This window comes from Ixodes scapularis, unplaced genomic scaffold (assembly GCF_016920785.2).
Source record: "Ixodes scapularis isolate PalLabHiFi unplaced genomic scaffold, ASM1692078v2 PGA_scaffold10__122_contigs__length_95168666, whole genome shotgun sequence".
NCBI lineage: Eukaryota > Metazoa > Arthropoda > Arachnida > Ixodida > Ixodidae > Ixodes > Ixodes scapularis.
Window position 1 is genome coordinate 84,937,010 of NW_024609836.1, and position 20,025 is coordinate 84,957,034.

General features: G+C 49.1%; 1 protein-coding gene across 1 annotated transcript in view; it reads left to right on the forward strand.

Moving 5' to 3' along the window:
* The window catches only part of LOC8025114 (endoribonuclease Dicer), a 30,501-nt gene extending 11,896 nt beyond the window's left edge, over positions 1–18,605 (forward strand). The window contains 12 exon segments of the mRNA XM_040220221.1: positions 550–704; positions 2,232–2,373; positions 2,963–3,038; positions 3,127–3,257; positions 9,533–9,712; positions 10,330–10,543; positions 10,934–12,063; positions 12,757–12,927; positions 15,522–15,784; positions 16,493–16,856; positions 17,505–17,743; positions 18,257–18,605. Coding sequence (XP_040076155.1) covers positions 550–704; positions 2,232–2,373; positions 2,963–3,038; positions 3,127–3,257; positions 9,533–9,712; positions 10,330–10,543; positions 10,934–12,063; positions 12,757–12,927; positions 15,522–15,784; positions 16,493–16,856; positions 17,505–17,743; positions 18,257–18,404 — 3,213 coding nt within the window. The 3' untranslated portion in view covers positions 18,405–18,605.
* Positions 18,606–20,025: the final 1,420 nt, after the last annotated feature.

Consider the following 20,025-nt stretch of genomic DNA (forward strand, 5'->3'; position numbering starts at 1 on the left):
GCTATAAAAAAAAAAACACATGTTCTCAAGTGAATATGCTGATTAGGGCTCTCCTAATCAGCAAAATGGAAAAACAAAAAATTGTTTTTCCAGGTTGGATATGTCCTAGAAACTCAGATTTATGAAGGCTTGACTAGTAAGTGGTCGGTGTAATTTGGTTTGTGGTTGAATTTAAGGAGGGATTGTGTATGAGAAGCTAGAAAAAGCTCTTGAGGTGCAACGTGTAGTTTTTTCCTCGTTTTAACCCACTTCATCCGCATCATTGCTTTAACTTCGGTGATGTTGAATGATGTCCGAAATCACAAACAATGAAAACTCCCCAAACAGCGCCGAGTTTCAGGCCAACACAGCCAGGGTTCCAGAAGATGCGAAGTTTCTGGCGAGAAAGTAAACCCGGAACAGCGCTTTTGAGCCCGGTAGTGTCGGGAACACCGCACCTCAAATGTTTTATTCAAAGAATTGACGAAATTTTTCAGTTCGTGGGGTTGCGTAGTGGGCCGCATTGTTGGAAAAGCAGAAGGTGCCATGGGTGGGACGTTTTGCACACAGCTCCTGATGAACAAGTGTCGAGAGCGCAAGGCCCCCCTCGACTCCGAGGTGGTACTCAGCTTTGCGGTGGACGAGATGTTGCCGCCCTACATGCCGGTGAAGCGGGACGGGGCGGCCAGGATTACCATGACCTCTGCCATCGGCCTGGTGAATAGGTAAGGCGCGTAGCGCTATCTTTTCACGGTTCATTCGTACCCCGAACTACGCTTTCCTAAAACCACCTTCCAGCGTCTCTGGTAGCTTTATCTGTTTACGCCAACTTTAAAACTGCCTTAATAATAATGCCACTATTTTAGTATTTTATTAACAGATAATTATTTTCATTTTTAGATTATTTTTTCTTTATATATACCTTTAAGTCATTTTCCTCTGCAGTGCCCTCGTGGCCCTGAGGGTATTTATAAAGGAAATAAATAAAATAATATGTAACAATTTTCTGTTTGGACCATGTAATATTAATGTGTAACTTTGGACTAGCTTTTCTGGTTTCAGAACAGTGGAACCGTTATCTCGCTTTTTGTTCGCTTGTGAGGCTTGCATTCCATTTCCTCCTCTGGAACCGGATAATCTGATCACCTTAGTGAAGCAAACTGGAAAAGAATTATTTTTTGTAGACTAACAATTTGCTTAGTCAGGCGTGCCTGGGTCTGAACACAGAGACTTAGTAGTAAAAATAGAGAATAAACAGTGCTACAGCCATTAGCAGGCGATGTGAAAATTAGTCGAGCTGAATTATGTAACCGGTCTTAGCTGAATCCAGTTAAATTCAGCTGGATTAAGGGTTATTTCCAGCTGGATTCAGCTGGGACCAATTCCATAATCCAGTTCCGATGTTCTCTTGGGTGGTTCATGACCTGCAGATATTGGTAGTCCGGACGAGATAATCGCACGCGAAAACGAAGGGCTATCCGGTTTTATGCTGGATCAAGATACTCGAGATGCTTGGGCCCGCTTCATGTGGGGCAATTCTCGGGGCAGTTTCAAGGTTGCTGGCAAGTTGTCCCCTAGATACTCGCACTACAGCGCTAATTGCTGGGATGAGATCCTGCTCGAAACGGGCGAGCAACTCCAACACCTCCGGAGACATTCGGAGCTTGCGGCAGTCAATCGGGCACATATCTTCATGTCGCCCTCATGTGGGGGTGGTGTTTATAACCAAACACCTGGTTCTACATTGTAAAACCCGAGACGTAGGACAAAAGAAGAAAAAAAGGGGACGACACAGACAGAGGTCTCCCCTTTTGTCCCCTTTTTTCTTCTCCTTTTGTCCTCTGTCTCGGGTTTTACAATGTTGAAAGTTTACCGGCTCGCTTGCATCTTCTCTGTAATTTCTATACCTGGTTCTAGTTTGCGGTTACTCAGTGTTGCAACAAAATGGTCTTAGGGAAATGAGACAGTATTCTTAACGCCATTTAAAGATGCGAAAGCACATTATAAGGAAGTCAAACGTATTCTTAACACTGTTTAAAGATGCAAAAACGCATTCTTAATGCGTAACTTTGCGTCGAATTAATGCGAGAATATACCAGTTTTAATGATAACGTCACGTTGGGGGGGGGGGGGGGGGGGGGGGGGGGGCGGGCTTTGTTGCTGGAGTTGCAATGTCAAAATGCTGGGGAAAATTAACCCCTCCGAAGTGGGCCTCAGTATGCTCCAGGTTCTCGTGCCTGTGTCATGTGCAGGTACTGTGTGAAGCTGCCCTCGGACATCTTCACCCGTCTGCAGCCGGACTACACCATCCTCCCCGTGAACAAGGAAGACAAGGAGTACTACGTGTGCACTGTCTACCTGCCCATGACGAGTCCCCTGAAGGAGCCCATTCAGGTATCCCCAGGGCTGCAGAGGAGGCTGGCACAGCTTCCCTGTGTTGTCCAAGCTGCTTGCGCACGTGCGTAACTTAATTAGTTCTGCGTTTTCTTTGGGTGAGAGCATGTGTGAAGGGAATCCGTGGAGCTGCATGCTTGCGCCGCAGTAACCATGCTAGCCTTGACAACGTTGCGCAGAATATCGTAAGGATTATAAAGAATATCACAAAAAAGGGAATATTATATTGACTCGACGCAGAAAGAATAAAACAAATTCTGGACAAGGGACGACAAACATATTATGTGCTTGCATGCAGAAAGACCAAGATAAGAGTGCACTGCTAAACTTAGTTTTAAATGTCTATGCTTTTAATGTTTGTACTTCCGTCCCTTCTGCATATCCTCTACGCTCTTGTTGCTTCCAGCGTGTTCGCTTGCACGCTTTTGCAGTGTGAAAACTTGGCCCAAAAGAGCTGCTTTTCTGTGGTGTACACATTCAAATGGAATTCTAGCAAGCAGGCTGGTGTTAGTTCATCTGTGCACGTTTGTCTGTTGTCTCGTCTGACTTGGAGAACTATTGATTCCTAACTGTTTTGTTTTCCTTTCAGGGCCAGCCCATGGAGACCAAGAGGTACGCCAAGATGGCCGCAGCTCTCGAGACCTGCAAGAGGCTGCACCAGATGGGTGAGGATAGTTTGGAGACGTCGGGGGAAACTAGCGGTGTGTGCAATGTGCGTGGCGCCTTACCAAGGCCTCTGTCTGGCGACCACAGGTGAGCTGGACGACAACCTCCTCCCCGTGAAGCGCACCCTGGCCCTCTTGGAAGAGCCGGAGGAGGAGGCAGAGCAGCCGGGGGTCCCCAAGCCTGGCACCAAGAAGAGGAGGAGGGTGTACCCCAAGAGGGTGAGGGCAGGAACAGTCACACCCTGCATGTTTACGCTTTTTCCTTCTCGTAAAAAGAAGTGTGAATTTATGAAAGATCGGGGTACACCTAAGGCACTTCTTATGAGTTGTGAGTGCGAAAGCATGTACATCATTCTTGCTCTACGCGTGTTGGCGCGCTGACTGGGCGCTGACCTGGCGCTGCGTGTCCGGCGAATGGGAGTCTGGTTGACGCGCGCTAGCCAATGGGATCGAAGCAGTGAAGGTGCCGTGGCTAGCTTTGCGCGTGGTTAAAGTTTTCTAGCTGGGAGCTGGCTTCATTTCATAAAATGAAATGAATAGATTTCATTTAATTTTTTTTTTTGACTTGGAGAAGGATTTGAGAGCCGTTGGGCGTGGTTTCAAAGTTGATAACATCGGCTCACTTCATGAGACAGTTAATGCTTTCGCATTAAAAGTACAGACTCAATATAAAAAAAATTACAGGAGGACACTCAAGACTGCTTAGATGTAGGAAGGCGAAAGCATTATAGTCCAACGGGAGAAATGTTTTCGAGTAATGTTTCTGCACGTATTAAAGTTTAGGACGACGTCCTAGAGATAGACACCAAGTACTGCATCTAGGACGACCTCTAGGATGACTTCGAGAACAATGCCTAGAGGAGGACACTTAAGGAGGCTGTAGCATATTTGCGTGGGCGGCCACGTTTGCCTGCGGAAGCCGCCGTAGATGTAGAAGCTGCCGATGTCGAGGCCGTAGATGTAGATGCAGTCGCCTCACAGTCCATCGCACGAAGCACACGATGAGCACAGATGAAGTCTGAAGTGTACCTTTTGCACACAGTGCTCGACATCACTCTCCCACACTTGAGCGTGAGTGGCGCATGCTTGATGACATATTTTTATGGCCATTTTTCGGGCACAACAATGCTGCTTTTTCGCGTAACAAGACAAGTAAGGTCGTCCTAGAGGTCTAGAACGACCTCTAGGACAACCTAAAGGATGATGCCAAGGACAGCGTCGTCCTTGAGCATACGATTGAGTGGCACGTGCCGCTCAGTCATATTTTTATGTCCATATACATTGCTTTTTCGCTGAGTGGGACAAGTAACTATGAGTGTTTTTTGCAATGCATTGGAATAAGGGCTGGTCGGAGACTACGGCCTCCAAGTGCATTCTAGCACAAGGCGTAGCAATAGCAGTCTAATTGCTCGTTAAGCTATTCTACGGCAATCGGCTATAACTATACACTTCGATGACTTTTTACAGCAGAGCTGTTAAGGGGGGATACGGCCCCGAAATTCCATTTTTTTTCGAAAAAATGCATTTTTAAAAAATATTATATTTGGGTTCACTATATTCTGGAGCATAGTTTCAGAAAGTTTCATTTATAAATACGCAGTATTTATTTCGCAAAAAATTATTTTCGACAAGCTCGCGGCCGCGCGGGCTGCGCGCGGCGATCCGCCGAGCGAGCAGAACAGCGAAGTTCGGCATTTTCAAATTAGGCCTACTCCGCGCTCGTTCGACGCAGCCGAGGTATCTTACCCTCGTTGGAAGCGCCGTTTCTTCTAGTTTCTGCCCATAGAAGCTTGCTACATTGGAGGCTATCTGTGGCCCGGGAGAACCCCGTACAAACAAGCCGAAAAAATGTGGGAACTGTGATACCAGCAATCCTATTGGTTGCGACCCGAAACGGGGCTCATGATTGGCCGCCTTCGGTGACGTCGCTCCTTGTTCGCCTGATACGCGCGCTTTCGGCTGCTTCTTTCGCTTCTGATCGTATCGCTACTTCGCCGCTGTTTAGATTCGTTTTCCCTTTTTGTTCCCGGTAGCTTTGTTCCCGGTAGTTTTTCTGCCGAGGAATGCCTGCCTCCAAGGTTAGCACTCGCAGTAGCTTTGGCCGGCGTTCTCGATGGCGAAAACCGAGGGGTCGATCAGCGGCACTCCGCGCAAAGGACGGGGACCCGTCTCCGCCGGCACCATCGTCGCCGTCTCCACCGCCGCCGTCACCATCACCATCTTCAAGCTCAAGTTCCCGAGATTGTGTCTGGTACTAAACACTTGTCGACACAAACCCACCTGGACAGCTACCGCCATCTATAAGCGACGGCAGCAAGCACAAAACCAGTATGGTTGCCGCCGTCGCTCGTAGATGGCGGCAAGCTTTCCAGCTATTATAGAAGAATTGATAGTTGGGCGGCGTGTTGGTGGGAATTCATCCTAGGAAACAGCAGGAAAAACAGATGATGAAAAAGAAGCACACGTAACGAGCGCAGCGCTCGTCAGGTGTGTTTCTTCTACCTCGTCTGTTTTGCGCGCTGTTTCCTACGCTCCTATCAGTTTCGTTTTGGACTTAGGATGGGCCGGCCGCGCGCCCTTTCGGGGAAAGAAGACTGGATGCGGAAGGAGCGGCGACATACGCAGCAGCGCGAATGGGTCTGTAACCGCCGCAAAGCTGCTGTTGCCTCGACTTCCACTGCGTCGAGCGCTTCAGATTCCTTGCCAAAGAAGAGCACATCGCTCGCCTGGAAAGCCGCCGCCGAGAACAGAACCAGTGATGTAAAGAGCGCCGGCAGGCCAACGCCACGGACGACGATCGTGCCACGGAGGCCAAGAGCAAGCGCGAGGCCGGGCAGCGACGCCGATGTTCTTAAAATTAATGAAATTTACAGGGTAGGCTGGTGGTCATGCTAGAGGCTGCATAACAAAATTTCAGGTCTGTCGGTTAAATGAAAAGGAAATTAGAGTAGCTTCCATCAGCAACACGCCTACATTGTTTGGTTAATCTATCGTCAGAAAACTATCACAATATTCAAGATTTTTATTCACTAGATATGTAGCAGAATGCCTAGAGGGTGCGGCTATGGAACGTTTTTTCTAAGAAGTAATTTATTTCTATAAATTTTCTCTTCTGCAAAATTGGTCAACTTTTTGGTCTTCTGTGTCTTCGACAAAATGTCAACATTTTTTATAAAAGACATTCGTTAACTGACAAAAAAGTTCCATAGCCGCATTCCTTATTAAATTTCAGTCAAGAAAAGGGAAGAATGAGCCTTCCCTGTTTTGCCATTATCAAACGATAGATTGACTAAAATGGAATTTATACCAAAAAGTGGAATGGAGAAAAATGCGTTCAAAGTGCTCCAACCCCTACCTTTTCTTTAGCTTTGGTGGACAGAAAATAATTTATAAAAAATTAATTATGCAGTGAAAATTAATTAAACTTTTTAGGAATACTCTCTAGATGTTGGTGGATATAAATATGTCATTTTTCAAAATCAACTTTTTTTGCAGAAATTTTTTTTTCTGGGCAGTGTCTCCCCTTAAGAGGAACCGTGACATTAGACCCTGCCAAGACCCTTTCTCAGTGACCACAACTTGAAAAGGGCATTCCTTATGCGTTTTTGCTGTGAAAAACATATCCAGACTGTCCTTTTTGGTAGCAGTAATCGTCTTCCTCAATTGCTCCAACTCAAGTCTGTGGCACATTTGAAGCGCCTTTGCCTTCACACTTTTGGTTTTGAAATCATGCAACTTGTTAAAGTTTTTTTCTATGGCCCGCCCTGCTTTTTCGAGGTAGAGTGACCTAGGAATGACAACGAAACCTCCTTCTTTATCAGAAACTAGAAGGGTTAGGTCATTCGTTTTGAAATAATTGACAATAGCAGGAATTCTCATATTCTTGTCATTAACTTGACCAGTCTGTAGCAGCACGTCAACACAATCGTCCACACATCGAAGTCTATCAGCTTCTTGGGCCTTTGCCGCTATGTCGTGTATCTTAGACACCAGCTCTACGCCCTGCATTTTTGGTGGTGTGCAGAATTTTGGTCCTTTTTCGAGTATCTTGCCTATCTCCGCCGGTATTGTAGCATCCCCCAACAACGTTACGGATTCTCCCTTGCGTTGGTTATTTTGAGCACGGAGACTTTTTATATGCGGAATATATGAAGACCATAGGAATTCCGTTTCCTTACTTGCTCTGTCAAGGAAGGTTCTGTACCTTCGTCCTTGGCCGCCACCGGGGTCTCCACAACCCGCAAGAACCCAGAGGCAAGTTCTGAAGTATCGGACCTGCCTCCACATCTCGGAGCGGACAATCTTGCATATTCTGTTTGCATGATGTTGGGAAGGTCTTGCAAAGCCAAACAACCCAACCAAGTCTGGTGGAACTGAACCATGTCTGATGGCGGCAGAATAGGTTTAAGTTCTACCTTTCTGCTACAGTCGTCACTTTTGAAGGTGATTCTTTCCTACAAAAGAAAGGTATCTGTATAGGTTCCTGTGTGGCGCCTATATTATGTGATATTTACTTGGCCCAATGTGATCGGGCAGTAGCCAGTACACTTTTCAACAGCCATGTATCTCATATTTTTCGATACGTTGATGATTACCTCGTTCTTCTTCAACATCGCCCAAGTGAGAATGAGACGCGACTATTCAACATCATCCGATCTAACTTTTTAGAAAATGGCCAGGGTCTCAAGTTCACCCGAGAGTCACCAGTGAACTCCAGACTCCAATTTTTAGATCTAAGACTGGTTTTCTCTGACAACCACGCTTGCTGGATGTATTCCCCTCGATCGAAGAAAGGTCTTTTACAGTATGATTCGGCTCATTCCAAAATTATTAAAAGAGGAATTGCAAAAAATTGCCTGAATACAGCTCTTAAAAAATCTTGCGTACACTCAGCGGGGGAAAGCTTTGATGCTCAAGTACAAAGACTGAAAGCGTCGGGATATCCCAGTTCGATAATATATGAAGTCGCGGAATCCTTGATGACCTCAAATAAAAAACATGACACTGAAAAACACAAGAAACACCGACCGACAGTTCTGCCATATATACACCGCTTGTCCCACAACTTGAAGAGAACAGCTGCGAAGTTTCAAGTCCAAGTCGTGCTTTCAGCTCCGGACAAACTAAAAAGGCTCTGCCCTAAGATCAATTGCCAACAGCATCAACAGCAAGAATGCACTGTAAAACATCGACTCAAGTATGCAGAATGTCAAAGTGGAGTGATATATCAAATACCATTTACTTGCGGCAAAGTGTATGTAGGTCAGTCGGGGCGAGGTATCAATACGAGATTAAGAGAACATGCCCAAACGTTGAAATCGGCACCATCGGGACATCTTGCGATACATGTCAGAGACTGCAAATGCTCACCAACATTCACCAACACCAAAGTTCTGAAGCGGTTCCGTGACAGAAACATTCGAGAGCTGTACGAGGCTCAAGTCATCCCCACCAGTGGCGACAAGTGTATAAGCGCCCGATCAGTGACCCTAACACAGAAAGAACTTCAGTTCCTTCGGTGTATGCCCTAAAGACTTGAAACACAAAAAGAACTTCAGTTCTAGCGGTGTTTTACCTCAAGACTTTTTAGCCGGTCGCTCTGCCTAATGGTTTTTTTCTTTTTTCCTACTATTCAATTTTTTATTATTTTTTCATTTTGCTGTATAGACAGTTTTTTTTTTTTTTTTACGTGACAAGTACTTTGCCTTCAGCTGCAGTCAAAATATTTTTGTTTCGATTTCTAAAACCAAATATGTTCTTAATAGCAGCAGTGACTTTAATTTTATTTCATTTTTCTTTTCTCCTTTTTCACTTCCACCTTGTCTTTCTCTAGATGCTCTATTAAATTTGACAGTTGTAAGTAAGCGCTCTGTCCTGTCCCCTTCTTCTCTTCTTAGTCCTTTGCGCTTTTAAACCACCGTCTAGATATCGAGCACAGCTCCGCTGGTCTTCCTTCTTCACGAGAGTGGAAAGGCTGAACGTTTTTTAGAATGATCTACGGTGGTAGAGAGTGCAAGTCAGTACTTTCATCATGGCTATGTTCCCTCCTAAAGCACTTGGTTCAGCTGCAAATTTGACAGAATTGCAACTACATCTTTCTTCGCACTTTGGCTCTGTAGCCACGGCATTTCCCATCCACTATCTGTCATTGGGGGTAGGTGAGTGGGGCAGGTGTTGTCATCGGTCTTGTACTATTGTGCCCGTGACGTCAATTCCTGATGCTGTGAAGCCTGTATCTGGATGCATGAGGCCTGGTTCAGATAGTTGTGTTCAGAGTTATTGAAACGGCATCGACACAGTCATTGGGAAAAGTGCTTACTGCACACAACGTGCCAAGCAATGCAAAAAGTAGCTTTGGGAAGCAATTGGTCGATGCTGTCGTTTCGGTTGCTTCAGATGCAGCCAGCAGAAACGTGCGAACCAGCCTCGACCGTACCATCAGCGGGCGTTAACAACTGGAAACTTTCCGCGCGATGCGGCCTTTCTCGTGGCAGGTGTGCCGCCTGTTCCGGGAGGCGCCGCTGGCGGGACCCGGCACGTTCCGACTGCACGTGCTGACGACCCGGCTGGAGCGGCTGGCCTCCGATCTGCAAAACTGGCGCAAGGAGCGCCTGGTCGACCCCGAGGACAGCCCCCTCTGGTTCGGGATGCTGCTGCGGGAGGACATGCCCCTGGTGGGCTCTCTCTCATTTCTTTGGCTGCTTTCCTCATCTTCCCTTTGTATCACTCTCTGTCTCCTTTACTCCCCTCACCACTGCTCTCTGTGCCTTGTATTTTTTTACTCTGCAATTCTCCTTACACTCTAACCCTCTCTACATTGCCCTCTGTCCGCCTTCACCTCTTTACATTGCTGTCTTTTCCTCTCTCATCATACTCTCTATTTTTATATGGCAGTCTTTTTTTGTTATTCTCCGTGATACTCTCACCTATAAGTTTTGTAGTGCCGTATTTTCTCTTTTTCATACTCTATATTTGTATTGTGGTCTGCGTTCTTTCTTCGCTGTACCACTCTCTCTTTCAGTCTGCGTGTTGCTGTCTTTTTTTTTGTTTACTTCTTATCTCTGCTTGTGCTTATTTTGTTTTAATTAGTGCCCTCAGTGTCCAAGAAATGCACAAAGCGCCGACGACGACGCTTATCATACCGCAGCCTCATCATTCTGTTAGTTTGGTTTCTTTCACGCACTTCTTCCGAATTCGCCGCGAAAGTCGAAGCCCGAAAAATATGACGGGGAGGAAGCGCTCGGCTCGGTGTCGTCACCTTCCGCTTTCTTTTGTCCTTCCGCCATCGCAGATCCCGTCTTTCCCGATCTTCACTCGCTCCGGGGAAGAGCTGGTGACCGTCTCGCGCGCCGGCTCGGTGCACCTCACCAAGGAGCAGTGCGAGAGGCTGCGGCACTTCCACCGCTTCGTCTGCGACGAGGTGATGCGGGTGCGCGAGCGTCCCCTGCTCGCCTTCGACCCCGGCTCCGCCCCCAACTGCGTCACCCTGGCACCCGTGATGCAAGGTATGCGACCCCCAACCGGCCATGCTACCTCCATTCCCCTCGGTCACGGAGCTTCGGCTGGAACTTGTGTCCTGGCCGATTGAACGCAAGTTTCAGCCGAACAGCAACGCTCATATCCAGTCTGTGACCTCGGGTAGTCGAAATATTCCACAGTACTGCCTTCTTATCTTGGCGAGCGGACGAGGGAACTTTTATTTTTTATTCCTGACCTAGCCGTTGAGCACTCGCATTTATGGTGGGATATTTTTACTCTTACAGGGATTAGCGCCGCTTGCAGTGCTAATCCCCGTAGGAGTTTACTAGGGCAAAAGCCACCCAAGTTTCCAGACCAGGAAGTAGTTTATCCGAGGCCCGTGGTTACTCATTCGTGCCGTATAACTCTTCAACCAGGCGACGGAACTGCCGCTATAGACTGGCCCTTCGTCAATGCCGTGTTAAACCACAAGAAGCCGGCGGCAGGCGAGCGGTTCCAGTTCCAGAGGCACTCTTACGAAGACGCCGTGGTGGTCCCGCAGTACCACCCCCTCAACTACCGGCACAAAACTTACTACGTCAAGAGGGTGCGCGACGACCTCAGCCCCGAAAGCTCCTGGACCACGGGCACCGCCTCTTTCGCCGAGTACCTCACGGGCGTCCACGACCTCCGGGTGACGGACCGCTCGCAGCCACTCCTCGAGGTTGCCTTCACGGAAGTGCGCCTCAGCTTCCTCACCCCGCGCTTCCGCAACCGCCACGGCGACGCGTTTGCCAAGAAGACGACGGCGGACCGCGTGGAGCTCCGCGTGGCCGAGTTCTGCGACGTGCACCCGATCCCGGCAAGCGTGTGGCGCAAGGCGGTCTGCCTCCCCAGCATCCTCTACCGGATCAATCAGCTCCTCCTGGCGGAGGAGATCCGGTGCACCGTTGCCGCGGAGACGGGCGTCGGGCTGCGGACCGTCGAAACTGACTGGCCGGCGCTGGACTTCCAGAGCGCGTCGTTCGAGAGAGCCTCTGCGGGTGCCAAGAGGGAGATCGAGTTCGGGACGCTGCTTCGCGGACACGGCGACGCGGAAGAGATCCGGATGCCGCGGATCTCCGGGTCGTTCGAACTTCAGCCGGAGCTGGAGGGGAACCCGGGTCCGAGCCCCGGGCGTCTGCTCGAGGCGTTGACGTCTGCAAAGGCCGCGGACGGATTTGACCTGGAGCGCCTGGAAGTGCTGGGAGACTCGTTTCTCAAGTTTGCGGTCACCATCGACCTGTACTGCGGGGAGACGGCGGCGCAAGAAGGGCTGCTGACGCAGGCGCGGTCACGGATCATCAGTAACAGGAACCTGCACAGGCTCGGATGCGCGATCGGGGTCGCGGAGGCGGCGGCATCCGAGATGTTTGAACCGCAGCGGAACTGGCTGCCGCCGGGTTATCGCGTTCCGGAAGGGTGCGAGGACAAGATGCTGGACGTAGACTTTGCCTTCTGGGCCTCGCAGAAGAGTCCCAAGTGGTTTGACACCGTGACGGCGGAGGAGCTGACTTCTGCTTATGAGGTTGGTAGAGTCTTCTGGCGATTCTGACTTCCTCTTTCTTCTTAGTGACTCACTGTTTGCCTAAGATGTCCCACAACTTGTAATATGTTTGGTATGCCATAGTTTCAATGCCACATGACCACGGAAAAGAGAGCGGGCACGACTGAAACCAGCCAATTCTCGGCCGGCTGTTTTCGGACAGAAAGAAAACGAATTTCGAGCCGCAAATCGTGTTCTGGGTAGTTGGGTTCTAATAGGTCACGTTCAAATAAAAACCTCGACAAGCATAAATCGGTGTTCCTTTTTGCCATAAAGCCCATAAACCACGTGACCCCAATCGAGTGTCAGAAAAGCTCTGTAATCTAGACACGCTACTTAGCACACTGGCGCCATCTGTCAGCTGGGCTCTGAACACTTTCAACCTGCACATAATTATGCTAAAAGTTTTTCGGTGATCGCGAAAACAAATCTATGTACCATCTACAGGAGGTGGTCGCTCATAGCATTGTCCGAGTTATTTCGAGCCCACGGTAAAAGAAGGGCGCGTAAGAATATACGAGGTCGGGGGTGTGTGTAAATTCATTATGCAAGACGCTTGAGCACACCCTAACACGAATGTCTGGACCAGCCTTTAGGTAGAAGGCTGGGGTACTTCTTTAGCTTCTCTCCTTTCTGCTGGCTCGAAATGCAAGTAAATTGGAGTCATTTGCACAGGCGTACAAGGCGGAGTGTTTGCGGCCGGACTACGTGGCGCCCAAGCGCGACAGCTCGTGCGCCGTGCCCGTGTGCACCTCCGCTCAGGTGCCGGATAAGAGTGTGGCCGACTCGGTCGAGGCTCTCATCGGAGCCTACCTCCTGGTGTGCGGACCCGTCGGAGCCCTCAAGGTAACTCTTGCTGTGTCTGAGTGTGCTCATTCAAGGAACCGTGGTGGTAGTTTGGAAAATAAAAAAATCATAGTGGCTAGTTTGGGGAAAAGGAAGCGATCCGAGTGCATGGTCGTCTTCGGCGCTCCGTAACCGAAAGTCGCGTTCTTTGAACCTGCTACTTTCCAAGGTCTAGCCATACGGCGTGCAAGCTTGTCTGTTCGAATCGTACAGTTTCTTTAATTCTTTAATACCTATATGCTAGAGGTTCGACTGGTGCAATGTTTATGCGACTTCCGGGAGGCAAATTGGAGCAGACAGCAACCGGTCTACTTTTGCGGTACTCCTGCGCACTCTTATGGGAAAACGCGCGTGCATTTTGTCTCTTCGCCGGAAAATAACGTGGAACACTTTGGTTACTTGGGTTGTACCGAATAGTAAGGACCTTGATTAACATTGTAAAAGTGTAATTGCTTTAGTTAGCGCATTTTTCTTCATCAGTGAACAATGTTTAACTTTGCTATATTTCAGGCCCAAACCTCTGTTCCATAGCAGGTGTGTAAAAAAGAGTGACGATTTAAAGTAAAATAACGATCAAAAAGAATGAAAAATGTGTTCAAGGTTTGCCAGCGTTCCGGTGCCGCTTATATATGCCAGTCCTGTCACATATATAAAAACGACCGCATTGTGCATCTTTACGAGCAGCTAAGAACATTTGAAACGTAAATAATAAAGTATGTGGGCTATGAAACTTGTTTCTTTTTATTATTTCCTATGCCAGGCAGCTTTTATCGGGCACTTGTTTTCTGGCATTTCCCTATTTTCAAAGATTTCAAACGTGTGGGTGATGTTTTGAATGCAGAACGAGCATTTGACACATATTCATGAGCAGAAAGAATAAAGCGGTAATTATTTATTGCAAATCGGACTATATTAAGCGCGATCCAAACCAACGCTTCTTTTTGCGCCTGTAGGTCGTGCGGCTGCGGATGTGACGCAATTCGTGGCGTTTTTGCTGTTTCCGGGCACGCTTTCTGAGTCAGAACCGTGCACTTTGGTTTGGATGGGCAAAACTTCGGGCGAGCGCGCACGCGCGCATGCAGGCACGCGCGGACAAGCAAAGTGCAACTGCGACAGACTGGCCGGCCAGACGGCGAGAGAAAGAGAGAGAGAGAGATTGCGTTGTCATGTTGGAAGAGAATAAAAGGGGGGGAGGAGAGGGCAGCCAGACGGCGAGAAACACGGAGCCGGAACTAGCTTGCCCTCCACCGATTGGCCGAGACACAGGAGCGCCCTATACGTCACCGCGCGTTTTTGTGCGCGTTGAGAAGAAGTTGAAATCAACCAACTTTCTTGTGCGCGCCTGGAAGGAGCGAAGAAGCGGCGCGACGTCACGAAACGTCACATCCGCAGCCGCACGACCTACAGGCGCAAAAAGAAGCGTTGGTTTGGATCGCGCTTTATGTGGCCTTTGATTTATTTTAAACATTTACATGCACAGGGAGTTACTGATCCACTGTTACGCCATAGTTATATTGCCATGTCTCTTTGTTATCCAGATGTCCTTCGTTCGTTTGGTACGTATATGCCCCATGCTGAAAAGCGCCTATGCCGTGTTCACACTAACAGTGTCTGACAGTGCACATAAATACATGTATGAAGCTCTTTTAGCACCATTTAATGCCATGAATTTGAAAGAAAAATGCCATAGTTGACCAATTATTTCATCGGCGTGACTGAGAAATGTTCCGAGCTACCTAGTTTGTACGAATTATTCACGATATTTGCTGTTATAACCGAGCACAGGTCGACAAGGCTTTTTCTTTCTTATAGAAATGCATTACCGGAAGTAAATGTTTCCGACTGGTTGCTGTCTGCTTCATTTTGCATAGTCTCACTAGTGCCAGTTGAACCTCTAGCATGCATTATAACAACTCTGTGACTCAAAGAGTTGTATGCGTGCACCACCATGACTGGCTTTCGGCTACGGCCGCTGACGGAGTGAGAACATAAGACGTCTCTTGCGAACGCCCGCATGCACCTTTAACGAAGGACGGCCTCGCAGTTCCCCAGGGAAGTTCTAACTGTAAAAGGCACATTGCTGGGTCTTACCAAGACAACACAGACTTGAATAGCATATTGGCACCAAAATGTCGGACTTAGAAAACTGCTTCCGTTCCCGGCATTACGAAAGGCAGTCGGAACCCCCGCCTGCGGGGAAGGGCGGGCGGTGCAACAACATCCTCTACGAAGCTCAGAATGTGCTCCTTTGTTCGGAGGGGGCAAACAGGGAGTTTCGTCGAGCTGTCGCGAGACTGATACCTGAACATGCTGAAAAGGCCCGATAGAATAATAATAATAGGTTTGGTATTTCTCATTTACAGTACAGCTAATGTATGGGTCCACCCAAGTCTGGAGATTTGTCGGGCTGCACCCAGCAAACAGCAACAAAAACGCAGAAAAAAAGAATTTTAGCTTAATTGGGAGGGGCAGGGAGCAAAGTGAAACCAGATGGCTGTGTTTGCTCGTGCGTGGCACTTAGAGAGTTAAGCATGGTCGAAGCAGCGGTTGGGGTTAGTGAAGTGCTTCCCAAAACGGATGGCTCTCGACGTCAGGTGATGAAGTGGATGGGCGTCCGGCTGACGCAATGCGACCTGGAGGGCGGGGCAGAGGGCAGCGGCGTGCGTGGCTTCTGGGGCTTCCCCCCGCCCCAAACGGCGCTGCTGCGCCACGTCCCGCACCCGGAGGAGGACCTGGCGGCGCTGATGGAGCTCATGGCGGACACGGTCGCGGACGTCGAGAGGGCTCTCGGCTACACCTTTGTTGACCGGTCCTTCCTGCTGCAGGCGGTCACGCATGCCTCCTACTACAAAAACAGGTACGAAGGAGCGTCCTCCGTAAACGACGCTCTTCCCGGGACTTTGTGCTTTTCGATCGGTGGCTGCGGTGCGTTCTTGGCTAGCTTAGCTTCCGAGATGCGGCGGCTGTGCAGGAAGTTTATTTACATTGTAAGGTACACGAGGAAAACTGGGGGAAGTACCCCACTTGGTTTCTGTGCGAAGAACATTTACGAGCCTAAGAAATGGTCAGAACGCGAATGAGTCGATACATCCAGGGACTGTGGCAGGAAAGGACGACCGCAATGTCCGCAGAGTCCTGTAATGAATGCGGCTGTTCACAATAAATGCTGTGTTTTATAAGATGCATTATTAGAGGCTGCATTTGTCTTATAAACAAGTGCAACCATGGAGGCAGGAAGGAGAGGAGGCGACGTATCGGCTCGGGCCAGGCAAACGAGAAAATCCCGATGGAAGCTGGAAGTAGAGGGCGCGGTCGGTGCGAACGCCCCCAAGGGGTACCAAAAAAAGCCGTTGGCATCAAACCGGCTGTCCTTTCCGTCCAATAGCGTCTTTTGATTTGGTCGTCGTTGGGGCCATGTCCCTCCAAACTGGAAGTCTTACCCGACTTTGCCTCTGGTGACGCACCCACCTTACTTACCGGCTCTTCGGTGTGCATGAATCGTATCGCGCTAGAGATTTGGACGAGGCGCCCGGCGACTGTACGAGCGATGGCACGCCTCTTGCAGGCTGACGGACTGCTACCAGCGCCTGGAGTTCCTGGGCGACGCTGTGATCGACTACCTGGTGACACGCTACCTGTACGAGCTGCCCCGCAAGTTTAACCCGGGCCAGCTGACGGACCTGCGCTCGTCGCTGGTCAACAACACCTTCTTCGCCTCGCTGGTGGTGAAGTACGGGCTCCACGGCTGCTTCAAGCACTGCAATCCGAGCCTGTTCAGCGCCATTGGCCGCTTCGTCAACTACCAGGCCCAAGCGCGCGAGGAGGAGCGCGAGGAGGGCGAGCTACCGGACGACGACCGTCAGGAGTTCCCGGACCTGAACGCGCCTCTGGACGGGGCAGAAGACGACACTTACTGGAAGGTGCTGGAGGTGGGTGTGTGGGGACGAGAATTCGGACCGCAGCTTAGGCTGTGCCTGTGACCACGATAGTGGTCACCGGCTGTCCAGCACGTTACCGAGACAGCCCTTGGCTGTCTCAAATGAGCAACTAGACACGTTTGTTTGAAAGCACCCTGCATTATAGTTGCGAAACAGGGACATTTTTAAGGGGTTGCTAAGCTGAGAATCAAAGAAAATCTAAGCCCAATGCATGTAGGACTTGCGGTCTGCTCTCTTATACCTGTAGATCAGTAGACCTGTGTCAAGGCTTCTCAAAGCATAGAGCTGCTGGTGTCTTCAATGTAAACATCTTGGACAGAAACCTGTCTGGTTGGAGGGAGCTGTGGTAATAAAAAGTAAATACTCCAACAAAAGCCCTAAAATGACATTACAAAACCTGATGGTCGTTGTTCCGTCATTGCTGAAGAAGGAACCATTCAAAGTTTCGAAACTGGTAACATTTTTTTAGGGCTTTGGCTGGAGTATTTCATTTTTGGTCTTACTGCCGTTGCCTATGCCTCGTATTCCACTCAGTCTGCTCCGGCATTCGCTGTAGGGTCGAGTCCAATTTTCGCTCGCTTTTTCGTTCGGTGCGGTTTGTCTCTGATGGTCTTGCCGTCGCCGCACCTCCTCCCTCAGCGTCACTACTGCCACGAAGAGGAGTGTCAGGAGCCCGAGGAGGTGGAGGTGCCCAAGGCGCTGGGGGACCTCTTTGAGAGCCTGATGGGCGCCGTGTTCCTCGACTGCGGCATGTCCCTGGACCGCGTGTGGCGCATCATCTACCGCATGTTCGGCCAGGAGATCGAGTCCTTCAGCCAGAACGTGCCCGTGCCCCCCGTCAAGGAGCTCACGGAACGCTTCCGGGACGCAAGGTTTGGGTGAGTCGAGGCCGGGCTAGATGTACACCTGGATGGAGTAGGGGTCTGGTCTGGAGCATGGTTCCGATCTGGCCAGGAACTGGTAGTTCAGGCCCAGTCCTGTTCTTGAGCGTGGTTCACTTCTGGAGCACGGTTCAGACCTGGAGCATGGTTGATTGGGCTCAGATCTGGAGTATGGTTCAGCTCTGGAATAAGGTCCGGATATGCAGTGTGTGCTGGATTCCATGCGTTTGCATGGAATCCAGCACGATTCCATGCAAAGCTGGATTGCGCGCATTTGCCTGTGCAGTAGATGGCTCGTTTGCATTTTTGACGAAAAAGAGCTGACTGCACTTTTACTGCCGCATCATTCACTAGGCTTCTCTCGTAGATTGCATGCTCCATACAAAATTGGGCATACGAGCCTTTCTCATCAACGGATTGTGCTAATATCGGGAAGCTATGACTAAATTTCAAGTCGAGTGCATACACTCGCCATACGTTTTGTTTCTTTGCCTTGTGCTGAACTTTCAGTCCGGCGGAGCTCCTGGGCAACAACAAGGTGAAGGTGCAGCTCACGGTGACTGGAAAAACGTTTTCGTGCGTCGCCAAGAACAAGAAGCTAGCCAAGATGGCGCTAGCCAAGAAGTGCCTGCGGATGGTCAAGCAGTGCGGATCCTGAGCCTCCCGCTGCCTCCCGCTCCGGTCCACCGCGGTGTGCCTCGGGATCTAAGAAACCCATTGTTGTGGATGTAACAATGTGTTGCAGCCTGCCTCTGCAGTATTGCGTGGCAGCAGTGCCTCTTTGCCGATTATTTTGGGACAGATTTGTTAAAACTAATATTTCTATTTGTTCAAAATAAATTAATTTCTATATTTTTAATACACATAGCTTACTAAATGTGAGCTTGGCTACCCTAATTTGTTTTAGAGCTTTAAGCTTCGCGTCTTTTTTATCTTCGCTTCGAGAAGGCGGCATTGCATAGTACTAACAAGTCCTTAGTCTAAACCGGTGACTCTCTGAAGCTTCAATACGATAGCGGAATTATTATTGTAGCGGAGCTTCAAAGTGTGAGCGGCTTAGAACAAGCGTATACCATAAGATACCGAGAAGGCATCCAGATTGCAGTAACTGCGCACCTACTACTAATGAAACGTTTGAAAAATAAGTACAGTCGACTCTCATTAATTCAAACTTGCAGATAATTCAAACTAATGTGCAGGTCCCATCCTATGTGGCTCTTTGGAAGGAAACTCCCTTCGCTTCGAGAAGGCGGCATTGCATAGTACTAACAAGTCCTTAGTCTAAGCCGATGACTCTCTGAAGCTTCAATATGATAGCGGAATTATTATTGTAGCGGAGCTTCAAAGTGTGAGCGGCTTAGAACAAACGTATACCGTAAGATACCGAGAAGGCATCCAGATTGCAGTAACTGCGCACCTACTACTAATGAAACGTTTGAAAAATAAGTACAGTCGACTCTCATTAATTCAAACTTGCAGGTAATTCAAACTAATGTGCAGGTCCCATCCTATGTGTCTCTATGGGAGGAAACTCCTGAGAATTTAAACTTTGCTTTATTCAAACATTTCTGCCCCCCTCGAGTTTGAATTAATGAGATTCGACTGTAGGACATATCGAGCAACCACCTCCTCCGCCGGCCACTTCTCCAAGCACACCGGTGCAAAGTGGTGAAGCCCACTCTATCGTGTGCTCCTTTTGCATTTTTGCGCTCCAGCACAACAGACACCTATCCCTCAGTTTGTCCGCGTGCATGATTAAGAAGATAAGCTTCTCCGTTCATCTAGAAAATTTGCGCAGATTCTTACCCCGAGCAATTAATGATAACGAGCCCAGAATGACCTTGCCTAGTCAGTGTCGCCCTAGCTCTTTCCCAAACATTCTAGGTTGAATATTCAAGATGACCAGCACAGTAGATAAAGAACAGAGCGCCATATTGCCGACTCATTCCCCGATTCTCTCTCGCGATAACCAGCTGTTACCCTGACTGCTGCCGCCACCGTTGTCGTCGCACTCGCTGCATGTTCAGGGGTGGAACGGCTGCGCCATTTGCGCCATTTTGCGCCAGACGCATTTGTCTGCGCCATCCTGCGCCATTTCACGGAAACTGCGCCACAGCCAATACCTTGCGCCATTATGCACCAAATCGCACAACGTGCGCCAAAAAAAATTTGTTTTTTGTCTTGGTTTCGGTTCCTATCGACTCGATTAGCAACAATTACCCCGTTTAGCTTGGTCGGCCTTGCAATCCTTTGTTCTCTTTATTCTCCCTGTGTATCCC